Source organism: Hydractinia symbiolongicarpus, chromosome 11, assembly GCF_029227915.1.
Source record: "Hydractinia symbiolongicarpus strain clone_291-10 chromosome 11, HSymV2.1, whole genome shotgun sequence".
NCBI lineage: Eukaryota > Metazoa > Cnidaria > Hydrozoa > Anthoathecata > Hydractiniidae > Hydractinia > Hydractinia symbiolongicarpus.
The window spans coordinates 22,820,955-22,842,346 of record NC_079885.1 but is presented as its reverse complement, the minus strand read 5'-3'; the positions used below and the strand labels follow the sequence as shown (position 1 = coordinate 22,842,346).

The following is a 21,392-nucleotide window of genomic DNA, read 5'->3' as shown; positions in this document are numbered from 1 at the left end:
TACGTAACAAAGTTAAGAACCCATTGTACCTCGAATTGCTATTTAATTTTAAACTTTTATATCTTTTAAGTTTTCCAATTAGCTTAAATAAAAAATAGTGTACTTAATTCGATCATTAAGTTAAACGTTATAACATCAGTTTGAATGTTTCAATAATAATACTTTCGCAACCCCCGATGTGCTCCTGCAAACGTGCACAAATGATTAGGTGAAAGGCAATTAAAGTACAAAGGAGATATCCTATTGATCATCTTAAGTTGAACTTAACACAGTCTTTCCTGAAAAAATATTTCTTATGAAATTAAAAAAAGAGGAAACAAACTCCTGAAACGGCTTTTGTGAAAATTGTTTTTATAACATTGTCAATAATGCCTTGTCAAATCTGGTTAATATCCTTAGTAATATTAGCAAGTTTAAAGAAGCATTGATTAACAAGTGTCGAAATTAGGGTATTTTTTAAAGGTCACTGAAATTTTAAATTATCTTTTCAAATTTTTAAATAAAAATCTTGGTAGATCAACAATATAACCCAAAGAAGCTTATAAATCAGAAGACCTAAAATAACCCCTAAAGTAGGGTTTAGGTTGGTGACGTAATGACCTGCCATTGGTAGAGGCAAAGCTTCACGAAACGAAAAACCATTCCCAGCATCTTGTGGTTAAGTAGAGAGAAAATTGAGCCTGGAACTGAACGTTATTTTACAAAGATGTTAATTAAATTTCCATATTCCTCCTGTTGCAATCATACTCCACAAAAGTCACTTTTGCATGTTGTAGATTATTCACTTGTCGTATTTTTTATATTGCACTTATTTTTAAATTAGACATTAGCAACAAAAGACATAAACAAAAAACATAAGTAAAACTATAAAAAAAACAATGATTCCAAAATCTTGCGAAAGGACCTCTATTGGGACTTATTTGACGCTGAATTTAACAAACATTTTAGAAGTTATGTTGACTGATGCCTGAAGTGAGACAACAAGCGCTCTATATACGTTTTTAGAAGTTTACCACAGTTTCCATTTTTCATAACAATTTTTTTGTTTTTTCTAATTGTCGGGTTTTTTTGTTAAACTTTAACTCGATTTTTTTAATCCCTTGTCAATCTACTTTATTCTACTTATATGTTATTAAAATTGATTAGAAGTCGATAAAGGTTTACCAGAATATAATTTACAACTATTCTGCTGTGATTAAAATCATCATGATGAAATTTAATGAACACTCTTTTTGTAAGAAGGGTTTTTTCGTTTCAACAATTAACCTTTAGTCAAAAATCATCCGGATATTCTTAGCTTAAGGCTGAAAATCTGAGAATGCAAACTGATGTAGAAGTTCGTCCTAAGTTGCTGTCGTTTAAGCAGCCTAATTCAAATGACAAAAATAAAACTAGAAAATATTTCAAATGAAACCTGAAAAGGGAATTTTATTAATTAATAGGGTATTTCTTAGGGTATTGTTAACTTTTCGTCTAATATCATCTTAAATATTCTTATAGGGTATATTGTTATAAAATAAAAAGAATAAACCGTTTGCGGTAATGTCACGTTGAAAATGTTGACTTGTCATTTTAGCAATCAATGTCTAATTTAAAAATAATTGCAATTTAAAAAATACGTCCACTTCGGCTTTGTTATTCCCATGACAAACGAATAGTCTACAACATGCAAAAGTGAATTTTTTAATACGATTATATATAAGAATATAAAAACTTATTTAACATATTTGTGACAAAACATACAGTTCTCTCTATTGCCCCCAGAAATGTTAAGGATGGTCTTTCGTTTCGTGAAGCTTTGCCTTCACCATTGACAGTTTATTACATCACCAACCTAAACCCTATTTTAGGGGATATTTTAGGTCTCATTTTAAGGAGGGGAATGGTAATTTTACCACATCTTTTGAATTCAAGAAAGGGTATATAATTAAGCTAACGATAGCTACTAGTTTCATGTCAATTAATTCAGACCATCAGGATTTTTGATAGATACTTTTACAAAAAGGAGATAGCAACATTTCGTAAACTTTGTACAACTAAAATGTTATTGTTTTCAAAGTTTCACTTTCGCTCATACTATAATTATATAAGTGTGTTTTTCAAAAAATAATTAACACCGAATGTAGAGGGTTTCATAGGGTGCCACTTAATTAGTTTTGACTAAATTAAATTGGTCGCAAATCCTGTTGACGCATACATCCAATTAAAGTCTATAACTAGAGTTAACGTGATCACAACAAAAATAAATTTTCCTTTTTTACTCATTATCTTATGAATCAAAAAACACTTTAGAAAGTAAAAGACAATCAGACTTTGTTCACCAATATGCATTAGAATATTTCAAGAGAATCACAGTCAAGGTTAAGCAGCCACGCATCTTAAGCACTTCAATTTCTTATACGTTTTTCAGCATCTAAATAACTCTCTTTGGCCTACATTTTCTTAATAACTCTCTTTGGCCTACATTTTCTAAATAACTCTCTTTGGCCTACATTTTCTATAAGAGCGTTTCAACTTTTACTACGATTCTAAGACACGTTATTGGGTTTCATCGGTGACAATAAACAAAATCACCGAATTTAAATATGTTTTGATCGTTCTTATCGATAGGTATTTAAGTAATCCACCGCAAAACAATGTGATTTTTGTTTAAGAGCAATTAAAACTTTCGGTTTACGGCGTTTAGTAACTATGAAAGTTCTGCTTGATAGAAATCTTATCTTTGTAACGAGGAAGTTTCGAAAAAAAGTTCTTTCCTACCTAAATTGTGATTACTCAGAATGTGTTTGTGGAATGCATTATTCGGAAAGTAATTAGGAAACCATAAGTTTACAAAATGTTCATGTCCATTTTAAATTGTTTTTATACTTCACATGTTTAGAGAATATACGGAAGGCACGTTTGCATTTTTCCTTATTTCAACAATTTTTAATAATTGTTGATTTATGTTTTTAAACTGGACGTGTACTTCTCTTCTTTATCAACATACTACGTACAACCAAGGACGACAGCAGCTTGGATCTTAAGATAATTGCATGGCATATGAATTAAAAATAGCTTGGAAATCTCAAGTTTTACGTCACAGATTGATTCATGACGGCGTAAATATACAGCTTTGCGTTTTTTAAGTCAATGCACGTCTGGCTAACTGAAAATAATAGTTTTCTTAGCACAATTTTTACGATCTGCATGTAGTAAAGAACAAGTTGGGCCAATTCTCAATTTTCCAATGTCGATTAGGCCTTAGATTTTAAGATCGTGCTTCTCCTTTACATTAAAAAATACACACACAGTATAACTCTTCCATCCCCCACGAAAATATTTTATTCTTTTACGACCAACGTTTTTGCAGCTCTTTGAAGGAAGATGACTTTTAAAAGAACCTAACCGTTAACCCATTAAAAAATCAACGGGTTCACCTCCGTCAGTAAATTATTTATTCTGCAGGGGACTCGGAATAAAGCTGCGCGCCGCCATTTTGAACACATGAAATACGGCTAATATTATGGAGCATGTTTTTAAGTTAGACTTTTTATTACGAGTTGATGGCTATTGAAATGAATAACACATTGGTAACGAACCACAAAAATGAGTCCAAACAAAAAATTAGTAATACTAATTAAACCCATGTGAATAACAAACACAAAACAATGCGTTTTGATATTCTTGACAAAGGTTATACTTTAAAGACACAACGCTATGTCAGCGTTTATTCCATTTAACTTTTGTTCCTGTGAAACAATTAAAATATAAATTAAGTGCGTAGGAATAATGGGTTTTGTCTGTTTGCATCTACGCGTAGGAATAAAATTCATTTTCATCGCAATGTAATTAATCAAGGAAGTACGTCTACGCAGTTGTCCTTATCAACATAAAAAAGTTTCGCCTCTTGGTGGGAACGATATTAATCCATTCTGAGTTGAAATTAGTTCCATTTCCTGAAGCATAAAAACACACAACAACTTATTAAAATTAGTGCAGTTTTCCTTCAGCGTCTGTGTCCGTTCTTATGGTCGCGCATAGGTAGTTATAAATAGAGTTGTAACAAAAAAAGGGGGAAGTCGTTTTTCATTGCCACCTGGCTAGTTTTATACAACATATTTCCCCTTAAACAAGATTTTTTATGGCTAGAAAATATCATACTCGTGTATTTTAAATCATATCGACTTCTACTCAACTTTTTTAATTGTATCGTCATGTAGAAACATCTATCGCAGATTTTTCTGTACATACTGCTAGAGTTTCAATATAATCTGCTTCCACAAAATTGTAAATTTATTGCTGTTGTTTTTTGTTTGTTTTCTTTTGAGATGTGGTGGGGGTATAGATAGATAATATATGACTAATTTAAAAGATGCGGTTTGTGTAAATAATAATTACTGCTATTTTAAAGTTAATATCTTTTAAAACCTTTTGCAAAGATACTCAACTCTTAATTGCCACAATGAAGGTAAACTCTCTGTGTTATCTATATTATAATACCCGTATACGTCTGTCTGTCTATCACGCAAAATGGTAGCTTAGCTGCGCAAGTAGCGAGACGCACGCAATGCGGTATAAAAAGGACGGGCGAACCCGTGGATTTTTCCACGGTCTAACGACTTATAAGAAAATTCAATGTACAGACAGGTTGATCAGCATTTTTTGTTTGGTGAGCTAAAATAAATCGTTTTAACTTTAACCGCAAGACAATATAGATGAGAAAAACATTTTCTTGCGGTATTTCTTGGTCTAATTCTGGTAATTCTGACACATTATTTTTGTTTAATATGTCAGATTTGGTTAAAAAACAAAACATTCCGTCTTATTCACAGCGCATATATTGACTAACATATATTCTCACGATACTGAAAAACGGCGATTTTTTCCAAAAGCACGTTGCATCAACAAACGACTTAGATTTTGACTTCTCCAAAATCTTAATGACGTCTTTCGTAAAGCATATGTACATGTTTTAAATAATAAAATAATAAATATAATATAAGCATAACGCTTGTAAACATACGCATGCTCAAATTTTTAAGTAAGTGTTAAATATTTCCCCGCCTTGGAGAATCCTTTGATGTGTTCTTTTTTCTTTTGCTGTGGCTATTTTAACTTGACATAGACTTTTTTTAATTTATTTACACGACAATTTACAATTAACACCACTACTTTGTCTAAACTTGCCTTTCGATTTACTTTAAATTAAAAACAGGACTATTTCATCTTATTCTGTAAGGCAACAAACTGATATTGAATTTTCACTTGCCTATGAATAAGCACGTGATACACCTTTCCCGAATTTGTTTTCTCTGATGTACTGCTGCTATTTCTCAACTTTGTTGAACAAAATGAATGTGATTTTTCAAAGTCCTTACATAAAACTTGATAAAATATAACATTTTTGGATTCATACGGCAAACAAACAACCTATGAAAACCCTTTTTTGTAATTTTATACTAATTGACATCTGCTTGAAAAAGAAGATTAAATACTTTGACCGTAACATTAGCACCACCAAAGCAGCACTTTCACATATTGGATTAATTTATACACACCAATTCCATGATGCTGAATATGATTATAATGCCAACACATCAAAATTCTAAAATTTTAAAAAACATGCAATTCGAGATATATGTAATTGCGACTATTTAAACAAGCCTTTTTTACTGAGTAACATTTTTTTTACAATAATTAATTGTTTTAATGAATTACATTTGCGTTGCAAGTTTCTAAAATCTGTCGCCCATGCCAAGTTTTAGAAACCAAACGCTTCCCGTAGGATGGGATTTATTTTTATCATTAAAAACAATGACAACGCATTTCAATCACCAGATTCATTGTGCCATACGTCAGCAAGAACGGAACACACTTTAATTGTTGTCGTAAGGGTAAAAGTATAAATACTGCTAGCAGAACTAGTTTTCTTCACACAGCTTTCAGACTTCTAACAAGAAGAACAAACTGAAAGCACTAACAAAGGAATAATTACAAATTAATAGGTTTAGTGAAGAAACTAAAAATACGAAGATGACATCTTTACTTTCACCAGCGCTGATGTTGCTCATTTGCTACACTGTATTTGGTCAACGTTAGTTCTTCATATTTATCACCTTATTTCAAATATTTACATTTGAGAATGACTGTTCGCACCCTGCGCATTTTTTTTCTCTTACTTTTTATTTGAATTTTATTTTTTAGAAACTCCATTCAACCCTGGTGATACACTGGCGAACTGTATTTCTGTTGTTGCGGAGCCAAAGTGTGATTTCTTCAGATTGCTAAAAGGATTTCGAACAGTTGATGGTACCTGTAATAACCTTGAGGATGTAACACTAGGAGCTGCCAACACACCATTAGCAAGACTAGTGGGTAAGCAATATTCACATGATAACAACAATAAGTCTTAGATATGAAAAGTTTAAATGCCAACATTTTGAATTACAAAACTTTTAAAAGATCAGCACATTTGTTTATTTAGCTGCAGATTACGTTGACGGTATCGACACACCGCGAGGTTTTCCTCAAACGATTCCAATAGTACCCACTGCCAGACAAGTCTCAGATGCAGTATTTCGTGTCCAAAATGTCAACATACAAAGAGCAAGGAGAGGTTTATCGGCAATGTTTATGGCATTCGGACAGTTACTTGATCACGATATCGGACTAACTACGCATCCATCTTGCGATGTTTCGGCAGGGTAAGAGTCCATTTTAAATCATATATGAAATTTCAGTTCAATATGCTTATAAGTAAACCTTAGACTAAACTATATGGTTTTGTTTTGATTCAGATGTGGATCCATTGAGGCTTTTACATATCCATGTTTTCCAATCCTGAGATCAAATACCGGAAAACTTTGCACATCATTTCCTCGTTCATTTCCTGTCTGTCAACCCTCTGGTCAACCACAAACAACAAGACAACAAATTAATGTCCTTTCCTCTTACCTTGATCTTGGACAAGTTTACAGTAACGATTTAGACATTCATAACAGTTTGCGACAGTTGGATGGTAAGTCAGAATTGCCTGTAGTGCATTAGTTATAAATACGTTTAATAGTCTTTGTCAATGAGACAAGTATTTATATCAATTTTAGGAACTGGTTTAATGAGAGTAACATCAGACAATTTGCTTCCAGTAAAAATCCCAGCAACAGACCCTGAATGTAACAACCCTGGCGGCTGTGCATTGGTTGGTGATGAAAGAGGAGATGAAAATATTGCTTTACATACCATGCATACCATCTTTGTCAGAAATCACAACTATCTGGCAAAGGAATTGAAAAAGCTTGCAAGAGTATGGGATGAAAAGTTACTGTTTGAAACGGCTAGAAAAATTAATATCGCTATTTGGCAACGAATGGTTTACGATGAGTTTCTGCCTAATATTGTTGATTTGAGTCCTTATCAAGGATACAATACATCAGTTGATCCTAGTATATTAAACGTCTTTTCAACTGCAGCATTTAGATTTGGTCACAGTTTGATCCCGAACGCATGGGCTCAACTTAACAATGCCTATGAAAAGGCATTTGATGACATCTCTCTTCAAGCATCATTCTCTGATACGCGATCAATTCGTGAACGTGGAATAGAGCCAACAGCATTTGGGTTACTAGCAAATCAATCACAAAGGGTTGATGCAACCTTTGCTTTTGGTATTATTCGACGATTATTTGTTCCTGTTGGGGAAACTAGACGTGAAGATCTGACTGCACTAAATATTCAGAGAGGAAGAGACCATGGATTGCCAACTTACGGAGCTTGGAGAAATATATGTAATCTGCCAGCTGTCAACACCTTTGACGATTTGGTAGGAATAATGCCGAATCGCACAATTACAAATCTTAAAAACGTGTACCGCAATCCAAACGATATTGATATATTTGCAGCTGGTATGGCAGAGAGACGCACCAATGGAAAAATGCTGGGTCCAACATTTCAGTGTATTCAAAGAATTCAGTTCGAACGATTGAGAGATGGTGATCGATTTTTCTACGAACGGGAAGGTGTCTTTACAACTGCTCAAAAAGCCGAAATAAGGAAGATGACACTATCAAAAGTTTTGTGCAACACATTGAATGGAATTGTGTCAATTCAAGAAAACGCTCTACAAGCTGCTACATCAACAACAATTCGAAAATCATGCGATAGCATACCTGGGCTTGATTTCAACAATTGGTTAAATTAGGCGATCTTTTTCTGTGCTATTTAATAAGTTATTTGTGAACACCAAGGTGCTGGATTATTAAGAAAAACTCTCTTTGTCCCACATTCTTTGTTTTTATGTTTTCCCGTCCCCTTAACGTTTTTTCCGTTCTGATATTCTTAAACATTCGGGAAAAATTCAGTAGTCCAAAATAAAACTTAAACCAACTCACATTGTAATGCTTCTGAAGTTACATAGAAAACAGTGTGAAATCTACGTTGATTCAATTTTTTTTAGAAATGGTTAAGTATGGAACCTGTACTGGGTATTATAAATTTGAATTGTTGTCGCATAACATGTTTTTGAGGTTTTATTTTGAGTTTTCGTACCTACCAAACTTTTAATTTTTAGATTTTATACTTATTTCTTTTGTTATTTTTTGTCTTGTAAAGTGTCCTATTCACTAAATTAATGGAAAAAAGACGTACACAAAATGCAATATATAAAAGGACGGGCGACCCCGTGGATTTTTCCATGGGTTACCAACTAGTCTATATTATAATACCCGTATTTCTGTCTGTCTATGAGCCGAGGAAGTAGCTGTTAACAGGAGCAGGTTAATTTCTGTAGATTTATGAGACTATTCCTGTTGATTTTTATTTTCTATATTAATTTGGTATCATCCTGCATGCAATAATTTTAGGTCCCATACTTCTTAGAGTTTTAGATACTGGCCATTACTTGAAACTGGCTCTCTCGTTGTTTATTCTAAGACCTTTAAACTCATAATCCAACTTATTTTAATCAAGAAGAATTCTTCTTCAAATTTTGAACACGTGAATAATCTGATTTTTGGATTTTCAACATTCTTTTCGGGAGTGTTTTCTTTAATTAACAGGGCTACAAATCAATTTATTTATGCTCAACTGAGTTTTGTAATTCACAAGAAGAGTCAATTGTATTCATAACAGTTTATCCTTTTATGCAGAGCTAGCTATTTTAGAGTTTCTTTTAACAAAAAAACTTGATTTAAAAGCAAGGTGCTTGTGCATAATTATTCATATGGAATTTTTTTAAGGTACGCTTCTGTCGTTTTCAGTTATATTTGAGTGTCAATGTGAATTCTAAGATGATTAAAGCTGGGTTTTTTTGTCTTATTTGCTTATAAAATCTTTCCCGCCAAAAGCTTCGTCTTTCGTGTAAGACACGCACTAAAAAAAACCCTGTTGTGGTTCTCCTAATTAAAAGTAAATGTACATGTTTTTTAAAACAACCAGCTGACCTCGACAGTATAATCCAGGCATGTTTACTTGCTACTTTGCAAACAAAACCGAAACAGAAAAGAAACATCAACACATATGGATTTTCTTGAGTTTTTTATGAAACATAATTGAAGCCGTTGGATACTAACATCCTTAAGTGAAAAATATTTTTCTACGAAAGGCCGTTAAAAATGCGCGTTTGTGTCTTGTTAAACCACCTAATTTAGGTTAGATTTTGTTTCCTTTTTGCCTGACCAGTGATGCAAACATATAATTAGAACACGGAAGTTATGGGACAAATAAAGAGTTGTTGGCTTAATGTGAGAAAAAAAACATTACAAGAGTGTAAACATAGATAGATATTTAGTCCCATTTCTGTTAGCTTTATCCAATCTAAGAACAATACATTAGGTTAATTTGCTTGATATCAATTTGACTGAATCCATTTCTTTGTCCAATGCTTGCAGAATTTAGGGTTCTAATGGTGGTTTTACCATTGCCAAAAGCCTTTGCGCCGTAGTGCATCATTGATCCGTAATCATATGGAGTTCTAATATTACGATCAATGATGTTGTAGGATTGCTTCCTGAAGTTGAACTGTCGATCTAAAAAGCGAAAATAAAAGAAATGTATGTCAAAGAGTAAAATTGCTTTTAAAAATATTAAACGGGACTGCTACGATATAGACAGAAGTAAAATACGATGTCTGCCTAAAATATTTCCAATCGTTGAATATCATCTATCGTGGTGCATACTAGTTAATACATTTAGTGAGTAGTTGGATCGCAAATGTATATGCACGCTCCTATTAATTCTAACAAGCATATAGGACGATGGCTATGTTTTGAATTGGGTAACCGTAAAGCTTCGAAGAAGCACTGTTGTTTTATTTGAATTTTTCGATTTTTTATAGTTTAAGGATTTTGTCAATATTTTTTCTCTTTTGTTGGTAATGAAATGCACATTTTTTTATCAATATATTATTAAAAACTTGTGCAGCATCAGTCGTATCTTCTTTTAAAATGAGTTCTCATCAAGGTGCTTATCAGTGAAATTCAACATTTCCATCATGTTTTGAATAAAAGTATCTTTGAATGGGAAGGGAGCATTTATTAAAGTGGTGGCTTCTGTTGAAAAAAAAATCATGCAAAAAGGGGAAGTGCTTATTCAAAGGGAGTGTGTCTGGTAGAAGGAGAGTGTTATTCAAATCATTATATTAACAAAGAATCCGGAAATTTCATGAGAAAAAGGATAGAAAAAAATAAAATTTTACTTTGTGGAATGTTGCTCCATATGATTTGCACATAGTTGTCTCTGTCTGGTCTGCTTTGCTCATGGTAAATTCCTAGGAAGAAATGTTCCCGCTTAGTATAATCGCATATGGTACATTCAGATACAATATTTAAAAAAAGGACAATGTTTTTTCCATGAACCTAAGGTTATTCTTGAAAATGTCGTATCTTTTTCCGTCAATTTTATGTACGATGACGTAAAACTTAGCTCTTACCATGCTGTGTCCAATCTCATGCATGACAGTACCTTTATACCAACATCCACTCGCAAGTGAGATTCTATTTTGTCTGCCAGATCTGTACCCCACTGGTGAGGAACAACTACAAAGCAAATAATAATATAAAGAAGAAGAAGAAGAAGAAGAAGAAGAAGAAGAAGAAGAAAGAAGAAGAAGAAGAAGAAGAAGAGAGAAGAAGAAGAAGAAGAAGAAGAAGAAGAAGAAGAAGAAGAAGAAGAAGAAGAAGAAGAAGAGAAGAAAGAAGAGAAGAAGAAGAAGAAGAAGAAGAAGAAGAAGAAGAAGAAGAAGAAGAAGAAGAAGAAGAAGAAGAAGGAAGAAGAAGAAGAAGAAGAAGAAGAAGAAGAAGAAGAAGAAGAAGAAGAAGAAGAAGAAGAAGAAGAAGAAGAAGAAGAAGAAGAAGAAGAAGAAGAAGAAGAAGAAGAAGAAGAATAGAAGAAGAAGAAGAAGAAGAAAGAAGAAGAAGAAGAAGAAGAAGAAGAAGAAGAAGAAGAAGAAGAAGAAGAAGAAGAAGAAGAAGAAGAAGAAGAAGAAGAAGAAGAAGAAGAAGAAGAAGAAGAAGAAGAAGAAGAAGAAGAAGAAGAAGAAGAAGAAGAAGGAAGAAGAAGAAGAAGAAGAAGAAGAAGAGAAGAAGAAGAAGAAGAAGAAGAAGAAGAAGAAGAAGAAGAAGAAGAAGAAGAAGAAGAAGAAGGAGAAGAAGAAGAAAGAAGAAGAAGAAGGAGAAGAAGAAGAAGAAGAAGAAGAAGAAGAAGAAGAAGAAGAAGAAGAAGAAGAAGAAGAAGAAGAAGAAGAAGAAGAAGAAGAAGAAGAAGAAGAAGAAGAAGAAGAAGAAGAAGAAGAAGAAGAAGAAGAAGAAGAAGAAGAAGAAGAAGAATGCCAACCTACCCAGATCCTCTGTAGAATTCAATACCCGCTCCTCGTGATACTTTGGTAAATTTCAAACATGTATAGCGATGATAATTTGCAATAGCGTTATTGATAGCTGACACCCCCCGAGAACCTAAACGAAATTGTAATTACAATGTACAACAACTGTCACTAAAATCATACTTCATACAGAAAAGTCCGAACGACTAACAAAAAAGTTTTGTTTGATCTGTATGTGCTTTTTAAGTAAGAAATACCTGACCATTGGATAAACATACTTACTAGAGGTGCAGGATTTTTCCAGTTAAATTTTAAAAAACAATCTCATTAATTGTTGCGCAAAAATTATTATGAACCGAATATAATTAGTTCTTTTCTTCCAAACATTTTTGTTAAAGAGAAAATAGCCTTACATACTTGTCAATATGAGCCCATATGTTCAGTGTTTTATCTTATTGACAAATCTTATTTCATCCCTACCAATTGAACTGTCTATTTGATATGTAATTCTTCCACCTGGCCATCTTCCACCTTTAATACTTGCAAACGCATTGCCAGTTTTTAAAATTCCTTCTTTCTCGTCCGGATCCAATTGGATATCTCCTTCAAACATGCCCGGGTCTAAAGAAATAATGAAAGTTTAACTTTACTGTTTGCACAATCCGATAATGTAGTTTATTTTTTGAAATACACTTCCGGTAATACTGGATTGAGGAATTCAATATTTTAAAGGTCACATTAACAACATCTTGCTTTTGAAGTTGCTTGCGACTGTTGAAAAAATTAAATTTGCTGAAAAAGTGCAATATCTATGCAAGAGGAGAAACCAATTAGCTTAATGTTTTCTCAAGTAAGTCTAATTTTCAAAACAAATTTTTAAGATTTCTTTAAAAGTAATTGTTTACATCTTTAACAACCATTAAAATTGCTAAAGATTATGCTACCAACGGGCACTTTAAACTTGTCGTATCAACTGAATAAACAAGTCTTATGCCCTGTTTATATGAGCCTGGTTAGTCCAGCTGGTTCGGTTGACCAGACTGAAATCAGGCGGCTTGTGATTTCGGCTTTCTTAGCAGATTCTTAGGAAAAATCGGCAACCTGTCATATGGGAAGCCATCCAGCCCAGCTAAACCCGAATGTCCCTTTTCCAACCAAATTCCGGTAAAGCAGGCTGATTTTTTTTGTGTGTGTGAATGATTAAAGCACATGTTTTCTGTACACTATTAACAAATTTATTTTATTTTTTCGCTTATAATAATTAAGTTTTTGATGACAACTAATTTATGCTTTCGGAACAATAAATAAATATATATAAAAACTTAATTGGAAAGTACACACTTTTCCTGCACCTATTTTTCAGTCCGGACTGAAGAAACGTCATGTGTATAGCCTGTCTAACCGGGCTATTATAAACACTGTCATATAATAATAACATAGCTATTAAACGTTTTATTCAATCAACTGCTTTTTCTTCTGATTTACATAATATATATATCTGAAAAAAAAGGTTTCTTACTCTCCATCTCATCGACCCAAGCACAATGAATTGAAATGCATGATGCAAGCAAAAGTAATACAGCACCGATTGACTTCATCTTGGAACTGATACAGAAGAAAGTGTGATAAAATTTTGTTGGCTTTCATCATATATAAATTGTTCTCTATGTAAATATTTAAAGAACAGTAGACGTTGCTTTTCTTCTTGCTCTATTTTTTATTAATTTTTGTAAAAAATTTAATAAAAAACAAACACGCTACTTCAAATCTGTCGTTTTCAACCATCTGCACAAAGCCAGTTAGCTAATTACAACCAAAAATACAAGCATGGTTGCAACAGAAAGTTAAAATTTAATAAAAAACAAACACGCTAATTCAATTCTGTCGTTTTTCAACCATCTGTACAAAGCCAGTTAGCTAATTACAACCAAAAATACATGCATGGTTGCAACAGAAAGTTAAAATGACTGAAGAATATTTCACCATTTGCTTTGTTTATGTTGTTGTTTTCACAGAATTTTTATAATTCAACTTTAAATTTAATTTTAATTTTGTTAACAATTAACTTAACAATTATTCAGTCTGTTCAGCGTCCCCTTTATTGTCAACTATAGAGACGCAGGTTCTTAAAATTTAATTTTTTAATGTTTTGCTGATGCTGCTTGCATTTTTTTAGAAATGCTAAACCGATAAAATAATGAAAGTCATTCTGTGTTAAAAATACCTGAATAGCGAAACACGAAATGTGTAGAACATTCAAAAAATCAGCGAGAGTTTTTTAACAGGCTTAGGAAAAGTAACCTCTTGAATACTCACTGTAATACTGTTTAGACTTTCTATGCGCTAAAATTAAATACTGCGTCTTTAGAAATAAACAAATTTTAGCGACGCAAAAAATTATACCAAAAGCAAAATTCATTGCACGCTTTTCTCGAATATATTGAAAAATTTCTTTAGCGGTTACCGCTAAGACTTCAAAAAAGTGACTGCTATCTAGGTGTCCGCTATATTAAGGTTTTCCCAATTTGATTTGGATTGAAACCTGCTTGGGGTTTTAGGGTATATAGCGAAATCTTTCTCGAAATATATGTTTCGTCTCTAAGAGATGAAATTTGGAAGAAAAAAGATCCCCAAAAATACCTTATAGACGTAAATTTCGTCACAGAAAATTTTTGTCACTTCCAAAAAAATTTTCCCGACGAATTTTTCCTGGATAGGTATATTGCGAAAAATATTTATTCGAAATATAAACTTTGGAATAATTATAGTTGCAAACATTTTAAATGTGTGAAATTAGTTTGCAAAACCAATTACATGCTAAAATATAAGTCTAGAACTGTAAAAATATTTGAAAAAAAAGTTAACCCTATTTTTTTCTTTGACCACAGGTTCTGATGGACGAATCACCGTGACAATAAAGTGATTATATACCAACATTTTTTTAATATCTTGGTGCAAAACAACTGGAAGTGGACTTTTTTAAACCCATCCCGTTGTATATACTTTGAATTTAAACATAATAAACATAGTCTCAAGAGACAGCCGAACTTCTTACAGAAATTGTTTTATATGGCCCAATTCCGGACGTACCTGAGATCAGTTGTAGAAGGTGGGGTAAATTCACACTTTAAAATGACATCCGCAATAGATTAATCCGAGAAGGCTTAAAGAGAAATCCTCCTTGATAAATCAACCCGATTCGAGTGTGATTTTCATTTTTTTTTTCGTAGTACGCTTGTTAAGAATTAAAAGGTTTTTTTAAACCCATTATTTAAACCAAAATAATACGTTGTATTTCTAAGTGTATATCAAGCTTTAGTGTCTGTTATATGTGGGAGCTTAAGAGCGTCAATATGTCAGCTAATACTGGATGTGTTACTTCTCTTATACTTCCTTAACCTAAAATGTTTTGATAATTAATCTTTCAAATAATTTTGAAAATATATAGTCATACATAGTGATGAATACTTTTAGAACTGGAAGAAATAGACATTGTTGAAGTGCTGTTCTTGTAAATACATGTGTATTAGCAAAAAAAACAGTAAACTGTTCGGGAATAATTGTTTCTTAAGAATTGTAAGATTTTAATTATTTTGTCCTTACAATTCTTTCTTACTCAAAAATCTCAACCTCTACGTTTTTATAAACTAAATTCAAATAAAAAGAAACATTATACGGGGTCCGCTTTAGCCAGATTTTACTGTATACCCACAAATACAATATTTATTTATTCCAAAACTGATATTTTATTTGCTAAAACTTTTCCCTTAAAAGCCATCTGCAATGCTAAAATGGTGTTACAAAATTTGTTTTTATCATTGAAGTAGATCTGTTATTTCACTTATTAATTCTTACAGCTCTTTTCCTAAGTTTGAAGCGATATTTTTTTGGATCAAAAAATATTTCACGTTGCTAAATTTGACGCGCATTATTTCTGGAATCCGTCGTAAAAAGGTCAAGGGAATGTTTTAAGCTTTTACTCCAAGAAACAAAAGCAGTTTTCTATTAATATTAAAAGTTGTCAATTTTTTCAAAGAAGAAATCAACAGAAGAAATAAATTATTATTAGCGATAAATATTGCTAGATGAAGTAGGCATGCAAGAACTTCTATATATGCCACGTGTCCAATATTGTTTGTAGTACTGTGGACTTACTTATGTGCTGTGGACTAACTTTGCCATATTATTCAAATGCATAAGAAGCTGACTTGTGGCCTTCCAATAAAATTATTTTTATCTACTAGTAGTTGTAAAAATGAAAAAACTTTAATTAAACAAATTTTTCCACACATGCCTCTCCCTTGAGTAGCATTCAGGTATTATCACCAGGAAATTGAGCGAACATTAACAAATCGGAGCACTACTAAAAATTAACGATTTCCAGACATCGTCTTTATTAAAATAAAAGGCGATAGCATTATTTCATTTTTTCTTGTATATAAATTAAGAAACTTTTAAGAAATTTTTTCTAGTAAACTGACCTCGGTATTAAAAAAAATTACTGGTTGGTCTCCTGCTTGGTTTCTTGTAACAAAACGTATGAAACTATATAAAGAGGCCATGTTATTTGCTTCCAGTTAACCTCCATAATTGAATCAAATAACGTTTTAGCTTCATGTTTGTGCAGCCTAGTTTAATTTCTTCAAAAGCGCGGTTTCAATGTTACGTTTTAACAAATAAAAGCAAAGTAGACAATTTTATTATAAGTTGCACGTTTAAGTATCAAATCTAAGAGGTTAGCAAAAGATTCCTCCTCTCTCCCCCTCCCCCCCCTCCCCCCCCAGCCCCACACACACCCACACACACACACACCCGGAACGAATTTGGTTTAAATATGATCCAATCGAAACGTAGAAAAAGGTTAATTCTATTTTCAAATTATAATATTTTTAATTTTTGTAGTAGACACGTCGCAGCAGAGGATCGCCATCTTTTAAGATTTATTTTCGTATTATTCAAATTGGATTCAAATTGGATAAAGGTATTTCGGCTTTTTTAATTTCGAGAAGGAAATGACTTAAATCCAATTACTCTCGAAAAGACACAGAAAGAAAACATTTCGAAAGGAAAATTTTTAATAACCAATGCGCAGGTTTTGAAATTTTTAGGAGCAGAAGTGCCATGGAATTAGTCCTTTGGGGCCATTTATGATCACTTTTTTTACGAACTGCTACGAAAATTTAGATGAAGAGGAGGGGGTGGAGCTATTTTTATATAGCAGAAAATTTTTATGTATTACGGATATTTTTAGTTATTTTAGTGCATGATCTACATCTTGAATTCGGTTCTTGCCTCTGAACTTACGAAAAAGTATTGAAAATGTCATCTTGTGTGCTAAATAAATGACCCTCTTATATCTTTTTCAAAAAAGAGCACTAGCTTACCCGATCATCTGCTACATACAGTTTTTTGGTACTATAGGAAATAAATAGATGAGGTCTTAACATTCGAAATATATTTTCTCTTAAGTCTTTTCGCAAAAAAAAAATCACATTATTTCGAAGTCGACATATTAGCAATATATTCGCCACATAAAAAAAGTAACGATTAACTCGCGGATATTTCGAATGGACATGGTTTTAGCGGATTATTTGCGAAAAGAAAATGAACACATAACCTGACACATTGTTTTCTTTTTACAAAACTTTAATCAAACAAAAATAACAATTGGTTTCCTTGTTGTCCTTTAAGTAGTAAAACCTTTGCTCCATTAATACCAATTCGCATTTCAGTGCGGTTATAACTCTCCCGTGTGATTCGAAACAACTTCTCTCGTTGTGAATATCATTCACTGTATAAGCGCAGTATCCCCCTGGCTTTGTAACCCGAATAAAATCACGCAGTGCATGCTCAATGGCAATCGAATTCTTCGAAATTGCTCCCATACAAGTGACAATGTCATAGGAATCATTATCATGCGGCAACGTATCCTTCTCATTTATACATCCCTGTGTTAGGTTGCGATAAATATTTTTTTTCTTCGCTTTTCCAAGCATTTCGTTCGATAAATCTATACCATCGATAGTCTTGTAACCCACATTTTGCAACGCAACACCAGTTAACCCCGTACCACATGCAACATCAAGTATTTTGACTTCCTTGTCTTTTACTTTGCTTTCCAGTAATTGTGCAGCGAAATCGTTTATCGCCATTAGGCGACTTGGCAGAAGTATGTTGTCATATTCGTTTGCCCATTTATCGTAAAATTCTTCCATGTTATCAGCCGCACGGTATTTTTCTAAGTCTGCATCAAAATTATGCGACATTGAGGCCAAGTCATCCATTTTTTTTATTCTCATTAACTACTGCTTCTGACAACTTCAATATATCAACAAATTCGCGTTGCAGTATCAAATTGTTTAGTTAAGGTGTTTATATAGCGTCATTTAAAAACATTTATCATTATTTCTGAGCAAGTTATTGACATAGAGTTGTCATGGAAACTATCTTTGCAACAGAATGAAGCTAAAACAACGTTTCGTGTTCTATTTCTTCCATTGCATTAATTTTTTAATCGCATCGTAAATTGTTTGCAATAAAAACGTGTGTGTTTGAGAACACGCTTTTTTCATGAGAAGACCAAAATTCAAACCAGGCTGGTCACTAACTCTTTTGATGGGCCAAAAAGAAATGAAAGAGTAGATAAAAATAATTTTTTTAGTTTTTATTAACTCCTAATGTAATCTGTATTATAATACCCGTATACGTCTGTCTGTCCGTCCGTGCGTCCGTCCGTCCGTCCGTCCGTCCGTCCGTCCGTCCGTCCGTCCGTCCGTCCGTCCGTCCGTCCGTCCGTCCGTCCGTCCGTCCGTCCATCCGTCCGTCCGTCCGTCCGTAAGTCCGTCCGTCCGTCTGTCTGTCACGCAAAATAGTAGCTATCTGCGCAGGTAGCGAGACGCACGCAATGCGGTATAAAAAGGACGGGCGAACCCGTGAATTTTTTCACGGGCTAACGACTAGTATGATCAAATAATAATGTTGTCTGTACATTATTGCAGTAAAACTTAAAGAATGATTAGCTATGGATAGTTCATTCCACTTTTTATAAGGTTTCAAATCATTAATACAAAACTATAAAAATACCCCCTTCAAAATAGCAACTCACATCTTCACCTTTTTTAATAATAAATCAGAACTTAAAACAAGAGTTGTCATGAAATGGGCAAAAAAGACAAACTAACCTGAGAATCCATCTGTTTATTGTGGTTTCTAAATAAAATTTAAGTTTCACTAAGTGGCGCATGTTGTTTGGTAGCCATTTTCAACAGGAAAACATGTGTGACTACTTTGCTCACAATTACCGAACCACTCATGTGAATCAAAACAAAACAAAATATTCGAATATATTAGAATCACTGCAATGACATTAAAATATTTTAAAAGGGAGTTTTCAAAAACTAGTTTATTTTAACTCCCGATTACCTCAGAACTTCTCTTTGAAAAATAAGGGGAGTCTTTATTAACTGGGAGAGTCATTATTTACTAGGTTATTTCTACTCTAGGGGGAGTTATTATTCTCCAGTTTATTTTGACCCCGGGATTCATCTTTCACAGGGAGTTAAGATAATCAGCTACACCGGTGCGTATTGCAATACGATCCAAGGATTGTTAATATGAGTACTGTGTGGTTTTGATGACAACACAGAGTGTTTTAATGTTTAGCAAGAGTGAAATTGAATCTTTATAATTGATCTAATGATGTTTAGCTACTTAACCACAAAAGTGTGTATGTTGTGTTAATAGAATATTTTGCTTTTAATGTGAGTTGAAAAATTATCCCTTGAATATTGTACCAGAATTGTTAGTACTTCCATCACATTAGTACTATCCTTTTTTCTTTTTTATTTTGAAAATAGATAGATAACTTTAGGGTTAGCTTATAATGAAGGTTTACGAGTCATATGGAGAAATGTTTGAACTTACGCAGAGTTTTTTTAAGCATGGTAAGAACACGCTAGATCCCCAAATTGCAGACGTAGCTGGATGTTCTTTCATCTATATTACATTTCTTCAGCACAAACTAAAACACCAATGTTAAAAAAATGTCTCGGTTTCAGCGAGATCACTGTTGCTGGTTCCAACATATCATGCGTTGTCATCAACAGCGCTGACACAGAGCTAAAAACAGATCTTGTGGTAACGAAAACAACACTGGCTCACAGTCAAAGAGCTATTTTCTATATCTTAAGTGGTATGTGATACAACAAGTTAGTTAATGTGATATAAGAATGGGAATTAAACATTATTTAGTTAGCTAGAAGCCAGAATGGTTAAAAGGTTTGAAGCCCACATTCAATTTCATGAAGTTTTAGTCTTATTTGCGTGATTTTATCGTATTGAAAGAGCGTGGGTTCGATTATATAACGAGGTAAGGAACAATATGGAACAAATGATACCACTAAAGCTGTAATTATAAAAGAGCTACAGAAGTAAAGGTAACCCTCTCAAAAATCTTATGTGTTTGCCATCTTTGGTAAATGCACATTCAAACCCATCAACCGTCTGCGATAGACCTTTCTCGTATTGATTTTTTTTTATAAACCGCTTTTTTTAATTGCATATCTACATAGGGTAAAGAACATAGGTAAAATTATGATACCAAACTTGCTAAATGCTGGAAATATAAAGGCTTATACACCGAATATACAATCATTTGCTTATTTTCTTTATCTGGACCTGCTGTTATAAAACGAGGCATACCCTTAATGGGGTAACTCTAACCCTAACCCTAACGAAATTGGGAATGGCAAATTCGGCAATAAATCTGACACTTATTTTTTAAACTCCAGGGAAAGTACAATACGAGAAAGGTCTATAATTCTAAATAAAAATTTAGCGAAACGATACAAGTTGTATAGGTTATTCTTGTGTTTTCTATTTGCCAATATTTATTATTGCCAAGTAACTCAAACCGATTTGAGTTAGGTTTGCGTCTCGTGTAAACGGTCCCTTAGGTTATATGGTAACATAAAAAAAAATTTATTATTGCTGACGTTAAAATGTTTTTAGATCTTGGTATTACCCGGGTAAAAGGGCGGCATCGATATTTTCGAAAATCGCGCAATGTGATTGGTTAGAACTTACGTCATAGCGGGCAATATTCCACGGTATTGCCCGCTACCATAGCAACTGTGTTTAAAGTTCAAGTATGGTAGCATTAAATATAAAATAAACACGGAAAAAAGTAAACAAAACGCAAAACAAAAGTGAAACTTACTTTTATCAGCTATGATTAAAACCTGTTATGTTTACAGGATATTCGATTTAAAAGAAAAACATTTTTTTGTTCAAATCTACGTTCCATATGGGAATAGTTTCTATAAAGACATGGTTTCTACATCCTGCTATAATGTTATATTTTTTTATTGTACAATGCAGTACCCGGATAATAATCCATATAATAACTGTTTATTTCGGGCATTACCTTCGAATATTGACCTCTGTCGCGTATTGCCCTCACAAGCTCGGGCAATACTTTGACGTCGGTCAATATTCTCCGGTATTGCCCTTATAAACAGTTATTATAGGGTTAGCATTGCACTCGGTATGTCGACGCGTAAACGTCTCTATAATTATAGTCGTGTTTTGTTCAAAATGG

The 21,392-nt window shown here is 33.1% G+C and overlaps 3 protein-coding genes across 3 annotated transcripts; 1 reads left to right on the top strand and 2 right to left on the bottom strand.

Moving 5' to 3' along the window:
* Positions 1-5,935: 5,935 nt before the first annotated feature.
* On the top strand, positions 5,936-8,260 carry LOC130614459 (lactoperoxidase-like). Its single transcript, XM_057435887.1, has 5 exons — positions 5,936-6,076; positions 6,187-6,357; positions 6,467-6,686; positions 6,780-7,000; positions 7,086-8,260. The coding sequence occupies exons 1-5, from the start codon at positions 6,016-6,018 to the stop codon at positions 8,177-8,179; spliced, it is 1,767 nt and encodes a 588-aa protein (XP_057291870.1). The 5' UTR covers positions 5,936-6,015; the 3' UTR covers positions 8,180-8,260.
* Positions 8,261-9,745: 1,485 nt separating this feature from the next.
* LOC130614209 (zinc metalloproteinase nas-4-like) lies at positions 9,746-13,450 on the bottom strand. The gene is made up of 6 exons (XM_057435632.1): positions 13,314-13,450; positions 12,275-12,415; positions 11,813-11,927; positions 10,907-11,012; positions 10,673-10,763; positions 9,746-10,004 (listed from the first exon to the last, which is right to left on the bottom strand). Exons 1-6 carry the CDS (start codon positions 13,390-13,392, stop codon positions 9,793-9,795), a joined length of 744 nt encoding a protein of 247 aa, XP_057291615.1. The 5' UTR covers positions 13,393-13,450; the 3' UTR covers positions 9,746-9,792.
* Positions 13,451-17,407: 3,957 nt separating this feature from the next.
* Positions 17,408-18,216, bottom strand: LOC130614260 (methyltransferase-like protein 27). The gene has a single exon (XM_057435677.1). It carries the CDS (start codon positions 18,091-18,093, stop codon positions 17,431-17,433), a length of 663 nt encoding a protein of 220 aa, XP_057291660.1. The 5' UTR covers positions 18,094-18,216; the 3' UTR covers positions 17,408-17,430.
* Between the last annotated feature and the right edge of the window lie 3,176 nt (positions 18,217-21,392).

What these genes read in the sequence shown, in the direction of transcription:
- LOC130614459 (XM_057435887.1), top strand. Translation starts at nt 6,016, where the DNA reads ATGACATCTTTACTTTCACCAGCGCTGATGTTGCTCATTTGCTACACT. An exon ending in CTACACTGTATTTGGTCAAC is followed by an intron (nt 6,077 to 6,186) that starts GTTAGTTCTTCA and finishes TTTATTTTTTAG; the next exon opens with AAACTCCATTCAACCCTGGT. An exon ending in TCTTGCGATGTTTCGGCAGG is followed by an intron (nt 6,687 to 6,779) that starts GTAAGAGTCCAT and finishes GTTTTGATTCAG; the next exon opens with ATGTGGATCCATTGAGGCTT.
- LOC130614260 (XM_057435677.1), bottom strand. Translation starts at nt 18,093, where the DNA reads ATGAGAATAAAAAAAATGGATGACTTGGCCTCAATGTCGCATAATTTT.
- LOC130614209 (XM_057435632.1), bottom strand. Translation starts at nt 13,392, where the DNA reads ATGAAGTCAATCGGTGCTGTATTACTTTTGCTTGCATCATGCATTTCA. An exon ending in TTGGGTCGATGAGATGGAGA is followed by an intron (nt 12,416 to 13,313) that starts GTAAGAAACCTT and finishes TTATTTCTTTAG; the next exon opens with ACCCGGGCATGTTTGAAGGA. An exon ending in ATGGAGCAACATTCCACAAA is followed by an intron (nt 10,005 to 10,672) that starts GTAAAATTTTAT and finishes TTCGCTTTTTAG; the next exon opens with ATCGACAGTTCAACTTCAGG.